Source organism: Oreochromis niloticus, linkage group LG6 (genome assembly GCF_001858045.2).
Source record: "Oreochromis niloticus isolate F11D_XX linkage group LG6, O_niloticus_UMD_NMBU, whole genome shotgun sequence".
NCBI classification, from domain to species: Eukaryota; Metazoa; Chordata; class Actinopteri; order Cichliformes; family Cichlidae; genus Oreochromis; species Oreochromis niloticus.
The window spans coordinates 32,812,846-32,821,471 of NC_031971.2; the positions used below are offsets into that span (position 1 = coordinate 32,812,846).

General features: G+C 41.0%; 1 protein-coding gene across 1 annotated transcript; it reads right to left on the reverse strand.

The window, feature by feature from the left end:
• Positions 1-260: 260 nt before the first annotated feature.
• On the reverse strand, positions 261-8,055 carry ogal (O-GlcNAcase like). The gene is made up of 17 exons (XM_005458516.4): positions 7,648-8,055; positions 7,422-7,473; positions 6,947-7,044; positions 5,905-6,035; positions 5,453-5,624; positions 5,226-5,324; positions 4,982-5,121; positions 4,742-4,886; positions 4,097-4,195; positions 3,752-4,008; positions 3,499-3,673; positions 2,976-3,061; positions 2,333-2,425; positions 2,159-2,247; positions 1,689-1,809; positions 1,470-1,599; positions 261-716 (listed from the first exon to the last, which is right to left on the reverse strand). The coding sequence occupies exons 1-17, from the start codon at positions 7,718-7,720 to the stop codon at positions 580-582; spliced, it is 2,097 nt and encodes a 698-aa protein (XP_005458573.1). The 5' UTR covers positions 7,721-8,055; the 3' UTR covers positions 261-579.
• Between the last annotated feature and the right edge of the window lie 571 nt (positions 8,056-8,626).

Here is an 8,626-nt window from a genome sequence, read left to right on the forward strand (position 1 = left end):
ACCAGCTTATGCAAAGAAAGCCTGGCTAAAGCAAACTTGCTTCCTATTACACCCCTCAGCTTAAATGTTGCCTCACATGTGTCGAGTAATTATGATAAGCTTCTCAAGCCAGAGAACATGTGAATCTCACCAGCTGTTTAATGTAACCATAATTAATCATTAATATATTCCCTGTATCCTCTGAAAAGATATTAAAATTTCTTCTCCTTTAAATGTTTGCGTGTGAATCATGATTTAAACAAGAAACCAAAATCTTAATGTTGCATTTGCTGTGGTATTTCGTGGCTTTTATTTAACTTGATTAAATCAACAAATTCATCTAAAAAATACCTATACATTTTACAGTTTCATGTCTACAAAATCATTAGTAATGCATTACACTTTTCACTATACATTAGTTAGTTATTCAGATTTAATCAGGCATTTCAAAGACTTGGCAATGGGTGCAAGATCACACCGATTAACCACCTAATGTGACAACATTTTGAATCAACATGCTCCAAAGTTAGCGATTAGTCACATAGCAGATTTTTATCTCCTCACTTCAAACCTGAGGAAAGTACTCATGAGCAATCTTTTTCACAGGCTCGTTGCCATTACAAGGATGTCTTGCGGTAGCCCGTCCATCTGTACGAGTTTGAAGGAGCCCAGTTTGGAATAAAAGTCGAGCATCCTCCGATTGCTCTGCCTCAACTCACAAAAGGCTCCTCTGGACCCTAAAAGGAAAAAAACAATGGTTACTTTGGAGTTTTGTAATAAAAGGAGCAATAAAAGCTTCATCTGAAGTATACCACAGATGTAAATATCCTGAGACTTACTTTATAATTAGGTATATATGGGGGTGTTAAAAGGGGACCATTATGTTTTCCCTTACTTTCTTTCATACATATACTGTTAGAATGGTGGATACACACAATAATCTTGGAAAGCATTTCAAATCATAAGGTCAGCATGTGTAAAAGTAACCCCCGTGAGCTAACAGCGTGGGCTTCAACCTGCTCAAAACACTGTTTCCTACAGTTTTTCTTTATGATGTTGGTGACTGCATGCATCCCTAGTACGGTCATCAAAGCCCCACCTATCTCCTGCTTAAACTTTCTTTCTGAATGGGGCAGCCAATCAGAAGACAGCTGTCTTAAATTGAGGGAAGCCTCAAAGACAAGAGGAGCTAAATGTTTTATTTCATACAGGATGAACTGAGACACAGCATAAGATTATTATGAACTGTGATTCATGCAAAGCCACTCTACTGGAATCCAAGAACAAACGTGGAGTTGGAAAAGACCATAATAGGGCCCTTAAACAGCAAAGCAGCTTATATCATAAACATCTATAGATATAAAATGATGTTGCTCTAAATGGAACAGCTCCCCCATGTGGTTAATTTTCTGCCTCATAAACCCCAACATGTGCAGTTAGATGAGCTTCATCCAGAATGATCAAGTTCACAGTGTGAGATCTCGACCTACCACTGCTCCTGATGGAGGACAACAGCTGACCAATCATGCGCTTGGCTGGAGAAGGATCAGTGACCCGAGGGAGCATTTCCAGAGCAATCACTGAGGGGAACTCTTCAAACACTGAACCACTTACTGCCCTCTGGAGTTTGGAAATAGAATACAGTCAAGTGACAGCATTGGTGGTTATACTGCATTCTAGAAAAATTTTCACATCTTGCTTTGAATCACCTGGATCTTGGCTGCGGCTGGTTTGGCATCAATGAGGGCCAGTGCATAACCACACAGCCCGAGGTCATCCTCCAGGATGAGACCACAGAGAGAGGAAGGAGGGATTTCACCTGCTGACAGGCTGCAATGCCCCGGGGGAAAAGTTAAGATGAAAAGGAAGATCACATTCACAGAAGAAAAAAAGTTTATCATCCCAAGTAATTTAAAGCACCTTTTAACAATACACCTGCTGTATATAGAAGATAGCTGTAGCCATCGTGACATCACTTGTTACTATCTTGGTGTTTTGAAAATGGATGTTCAAAGTGAGAGGCGGATCTTCCTGAGAACTCGAGGAGTGATGCATGCTTCCTGCTTGTGCAACTTGTGAATCACATGGACTTTTAATAACGAGGAACACAGTTTCCAAAAATCAACATGAGGAAAGTGGTTAGTGAGGTCACATCACTAACAGAGTAGCTGACTCTTACCTGTCACTGATAAGTGGTGGCTGAGCCATCAGAGCAGTTTTGCCTTCTCCTGCTTTCTGCATCTCCCTGAAAATCCTCTCTACCTCTGGCTAGAAAGAGAAAGAAATACTCCATAACATAACTCCTAAATTTTAATTAAGAGAAAACTAAATCACTGATGATCAGCATCTTCACCTTGTCCTCAGGGCAGTAGGGTCGTATGCAGTAAACTGCTGTCATGGGAGGATGTCTGAACAGGTCTCTGTTTCCATGTCCTGGAAGCATTCTCTGTTGGTGTGGAAGAAAATAGACACCAGAAACCCAAAGTTTAAAAATCAGGTGGATCTAGCATCACAAGGTGGTGCTTATATAGTATGTACTACAGTTGGATGGTAGCTTTAAACATGATCGGGTTTCAAAACAATAAAATAAACGTTTGTGCTCATAATCACTGTAAGCCACAAGCTCAGACACCAGATTGCTTTTGGTTTCACAGACAGTTTTTTTTTTTTAACCCTTGGACCTTAATGATGTCAAGGCACACAGCACTGGAGGCCCTGCCCACCTTTATGAAGGGCAGCCAATCAGATGAAAGCTGGTTTGAAGGGAGAGGATCTAAAGCAGCTTGTTTGAGACAGTAGAAGAACCGAGGAGCTGCACCAAGGCTCAGTATAAGATAAAGATTCATTATTTTGAACTGTGAATAATGCAAAGCTACTGTAGTGGAGTGCAAAAATAAAATATGGAGCACAAAATATCAGCTGGAGGCCTTGCCTTGTTACTGACTATTATCACTGCTCTGATTTTATATAACAACTCACTGCACTGCTTAGTTTACCTGGAATTCTCCAGAGAGGCCTCCTCTGAAGCCCCAAGGTTCAGGATCATCGTTCAATAACTGGGCTGAGGGTTGGCTGTGGCCTCCTGTGGAAGGCAACACACCAAAATATTAAAAGCTACAGTAAGCAGTTTCAGTTCACACTTTCACGCCTCATTTAACGAAAGCATAATCACTTCTTTTAAAAAGACAGAAGGATTACTCATCGAGCTGATAATCTAAATGCAGTTCCCTGCTGATTTTCATGTTTGTTTGGAAAAAAATGGTTACAAGCTCGTCTCTTATTACAGGTAACAGTGGGAGCAGAAAATCACACAAACTGTTTCAGAATTCTTCAAAGAAATCAAGAAGTATTTGCTAATATAGATGTAAATTTGAGTTTATTGTTGTTTATCAAGTGTCATTTTGTCCGTATTGTGATTTTGATATTTAATTTGCTACTAAGGGGCCCCGACGTCTTCATCTATAGAGCAGTCCTTCAGTGTTGGTTTGCAATATCAGTGGAATATATTCGTTTTCTCACCTAGTGTTTTCACATAGGCTCGAGCCAGACCGACCCCACTCTTGATGTCACAGATGTAGTTGTACAGATCGTACAGGATGCTGCGGTTCGGGGCATTTGACAGGCGGTTGAACATCTGCACCACTGCCTCACACATGTTATCGAACTGCTGGGCCCTCGAGCACCACTCTGCTGTCTGAAAAAACAGAAAACAGCTGTAGGAGGACAACATGTAGAAAAATGACCTGCGTTTGTATTTAAATATAAATACTACCTTGTCTGTCTCTGCAGCTGCTGCCTGACTTTGGTTTTTGAGCCAGTCCAGCTCCTGCAGCATGGTCCTGGCTGTGGTACCGTGTTCGTAGGGCAGGTAGAAGAGGTCTGACAGCAGCTTCAGGTCATCCAGGGTCAGAGGCTCAGCTGTGTACAACGGGTTCTCCCCGGGACCAGGAACGTAGGGGCTCTCACCCATGTCTGTCTGCATGGGCTCCTCTTCTGACGACTCTTTCTTCAGACGAGGATGACAAGGGCCTGGAAGCACAGACATACCGTGTATTAAAGTGACAACCACCTGTTCATGTCTTTTAATATCATTAAACCATATTTAATAAGACTCTACCTCCTGGTTGATCTGTGCTCATGAACTCCTCCAGCCAGTCAGTGAGGGCCAGATTCAGGGCTTTCTGTGGGCTGTAGCAAGGATCCTGCTCTTCATCACCTGAAGGTGAAGGTCAGAGAAAGTGAGACAATGTTTAAGCTCTGTGACCTCACAGACAGCATGGAGTGGATTTCCAGCAAACATAACGACAACACTGACAGCATTTCCTGTCAAAACTGGAAAAAAATCTGCACCATAAATAGATGTTGATGTTGCTTCCACAGACTACAGTGATTCAGTCAGGGTGGGTCTTATGAAGCAAAAAATACTATTCAAAATATTCAAAAAAGTGCATGTTTTTCTTTTTAAATATGACATCTGACTGTCATGGCGTAGTTTTTGGTGTCAGGCAGGCTGAAGCACTCTTCGTGGAAAAAAGGAAAAGATGAAACTTTGTCGATGCCAGAGGTCAGAGGAGAAAGGCCAGACTGTTAGCTTTGAGCACTCCTGAAAGCATCAGGAGCAGGTTGGGTTCAGTATATTGTGACTGCAAATTACTTTCCCTACACAGTTGCCGAATGCACTTGAGGGTAGTCCTGTAATGTTTTACCTTCTACAAAAAGAAAAAAAAATGCATTTCTTAAATCATGACTAACAGGAACTCACCCATCTCCACATCCCTCGGTGCTCCTTCAGCAGGTGCTTTACACCATGTCGCCAGAGTGTGAATGGCCACGAAGTTTGGGTAAAACTCACAATTGGGATTTGTGAGCACTCCTTTCAGTTTTGGGATCAGATCAGTGGGTCTATCCTTTTTGAAAAAACAATAATATATAGACACTGGAGTCATACTGGTACATACACACAATCTAACACTGTTAAAATAAAGAAGAGAAAAAAAAAAACCTTATAGGGTCCAAGGAAAAGCCTTTGGGGATCATAATCATTGGCATGAATGTTGTCCCAGATGACTGGTGCCCTCTTCAGGACTGAGGATACCTCCTCTATGGATTCAACTGAGATTTTGTGGGATACTACTTTTGGACCTAAATAAAATAATGGAAAAAAAGTAAAAACAAATAAATAATTAACCTTGGGGAAATTCAAGATCATGGAAACAGGTTCAGGCTCCGGCTGAGTGTAATCTTACCGGTCCACAGTACGTCAATGCCAGGCAGGAGCTTCTCTCCCACCGTGTTCAGGTACGAGGACTGGGTTACACTGGGCGTACAGAAAACAGCGCAGTAATCTGAAGATAAAGAGTGAATCATTAAGAAACTGTTAGAATAATGTGCATCATTTTCTACCACAACGCTCCCTGTTTAACTGGACTGTATACCACATGTACTCCTGTTTAACTCAGTTTCGCTGTCTGACCTGTAGGACAGAAGAGGAAAACTTCGGGCTCTCCTAAGTGCTTGTACACCTCGTTAGTGATGGCCACCTGAGCGTGGGCGAAGGAGCTGAAAGCCTGCTTGTCAGCTGGACACATCTCAGTCTCGATGTCGTCAAAGAGTAAAGAGAAGGACCTGCAGCCAAACTCCTTGACCTAAGGAACAAATGTAATTTCTTTCAGTGAACAGGGTCAAGTGAAAGTTAGCATCACTTTACTTGCTGCCAATGACATAAAAAAGGCTATTCCACCTAGAATTACACCGATTACACCAGCCTCTGTATAATTTTACTACCCCACTTTAAATGCATCCATTTTACTGCTAAGCGATGCTCTGTCCAAACCCTCGGAGATCCACAAAATGAGATACAACCAATTATAAATTATATTATATGTTTTTCTGCTGCACCCATCACCTCCGCTTCCAAAGTCCTACCTGATCTAGTTTCCTCTTCAGGGCAGCTACTTCTTTAGGGTTGGAGAAAGTAATGTCCAGGCCGGGTGAGATTGCATAGACGAACTCGACGTCGTGCTGTTTCGCTGCTGATATCAGGCCCATTAGTTGTTCTATGAAAAGAAAAATGGACAAAGAAGAAACGCTATTTGATGATGCAGTTCACATATTCTGTTAATAATTCCTTTACTTCCCATCAATGAATAGATTTAAAACAAAGAGTTGAAGTGACATGGTTTAACCTTAGATTTAGCTGCTTTTGTGTCTGCGGGGAAACTTTATGAGGATATACAGGTGGGTCTGAAGTCCACTGACTTGATGAGGGGTCATCAGAGACATGATAGTTTGAAAAAGGTTAAACATCAAATCGTCTTCATTGCACTTAAGACTGTAATGTTTTTGATAACATCCAGACAGTCGACCCAAAGACACTTTAAACATGTCTGAGGAGATAACCATGAGTCGTAAGGGGATGAGTTCGGAAGAGCTGACAACTGCAAAATGACCAAACTTTTATCATTTTATGTGTTTTAATTTACCTTTATTGTTTGGGGCTCAATTTATAACCAGAGTTTTGCACGACTATTGAATGAAGACTCAGATATGCACACGTAAATTTAAACACATAGTTTCAGTTCCATTGTAGTTAACTGGACGTTGCAAATTAGTAAATTGTTTAACATACTGAGAGGAAATATAGTATAGATTTTTAATCTAAATGGGCATTTGTTAAGGTGGCGGACTTTGCATGGCGGCACAACTGCTCTGCTAATAAATTGTACTTTTACAATTTTCCTTTTATTTCTGGATAGTTGAGATTAAGAAATTTCAGAAAACTGGTTCAACTATATTTATGCGCAGGAGCATTTTTGATATGTCCACCAATTGTTTGTTAACCATATCATTAAAAATAAGAAGAAAATATTTGCACTCAAGCAGACAGGTGTAACTGAATTTCATCTGCTTCCAAGACCAGAAAGATTTTTGTGGTTTTGAAGTATGAATGTGATACAGTGAGACTCACCCGCCTCCTCAGCAGCGTACAAGTCTCTCCAGTACATCCTGTGTTTGTAATCATCTTTGGGGGCGTACAGGTATGTGTTCAAACCCCACTTCTGTTCCCTGCAAAACCAAAACATTATGCCAGAGGTTAGAAATTCTCAGTGCAACATTTTTAAATGTTGGTGCGCATCCTGATCACAATAAAAGCTTCTAGTAATGACAGAAAATAACAACCGAAATTGCCAGGGTAAGAGAAACTGTGGCAAAAGCAGTGCAAATCACCTGCATGTCATTTCATTCATGCAAATGATTCAGCGCAACTGTAGTTTTGGATATTTAAAAAAAAAAAAAATTAATACATGAATGTGAATACAGCTATATTACATATGTCAAAAGTAACAGGTGCTTCAGTCGCTATTGTTATTATCATCTGTTATTACTTTCAGGAACTGTGTTCATCATTTCCAGTTCTTCGCTCGGTGCCTAAGGCCACATACCTCTTAAACAGCTCTGTTCTTTGCTCCATAGTCCACGGCCGCCCATAAAAGCCTGTAACAAGCAAAGGTCGACTTAGACTTCAAAACCCGTCATCTTACCAAAATTGATCAATGCGTCATTGATTAATCAGATGCATTTTAAAGCGGGTAGCTGGAAGCATTCAAGAACCTGTAATCTAGCGGAGCCGTGGTGTTTGCATGGGCCCCTGATTCCGGGTCTGCTCACCTTCTACTACGCCGCTGATGAAGCGCCCAGTCCCGGTGACGGGCTGTCGCTTGGTACTGTCCGCTTTCGACATGTTTTCCTGTAATATTAAAAGTTTTCGTCTCTTCCTGCTTTTTGACTTTAACAATGCTCAGTCTGCAGCTCCAGCTGTGACACAGCGATACTGACAGCTGTGACACAGCGATGCACGCCAACCTTTAAATTGATTCGCATTTATTGCACCGTATTCTCACGCCTGCGCAGTAACAGTCGCGTTAAACACCTGCAGCATTGCGCAACATCGCGCTAACGCCAATAAACGTCCAAAGCTGTAAATGGTCGATACAGAATCGCAGCTATTGTTTGGTGCGGATAACTGAAGTTCAGCTCACATTCAGACGCATGTGTCTGACTACCGGGTGGACGTCTTAAAGGGACAGTGTGCCCACAGCTTAAAGGGACAACACACAAAACAAGCAGGATGCCACAGGAGTTCAGTATCCAAGTATCAAAGCTGGTATTAGATCGATACTTAGGTGACAGGATCGATATTTTGTTTCTCTCTTCGAAGTTCAGTATGTAGCCCACTAAAGAGTTTTAAATAAACGGTTTTACTTTTTTTTTTAATGAAAAAAATCTAACGCAAGCTATTAACAATGTCTGAACCTTTCTGTGTTGATGGTCACATCTATTTTATTTACAGCCTATAATACAGTTACAGATTGACCCGACGTGATTTAGAGACAGGCACATTTATATTCCAGGTAAAGTGGAAAGATTGAAAGGTGTGTTTTTTGTATTAATTAATTATTGCGGATAGTAAAAATCACCTACTGTTAATATGTGTTCAGAATTTGCACATTAATAAATCATAAGATAAGATAAGATAAGATAACCTTTATTAGTCCCACGCGTGGGAAATTTGTTTTGTTACAGCAGTGGACAGTGCAAAGTTGCATAGAAAAATTAGAAAAAAACACTGGAATAAGATATCAATAAG

Coding starts and splice junctions, on each gene's coding strand:
- ogal (XM_005458516.4), bottom strand. CDS start 7,720: ATGTCGAAAGCGGACAGTACCAAGCGACAGCCCGTCACCGGGACTGGG. Junction 6,036..6,946: donor GTACGCTGCTGAGGAGGCGG/GTGAGTCTCACT, acceptor TTCTTTTCATAG/AACAACTAATGGGCCTGATA. Junction 1,600..1,688: donor CAGCCGCAGCCAAGATCCAG/GTGATTCAAAGC, acceptor TCCAAACTCCAG/AGGGCAGTAAGTGGTTCAGT.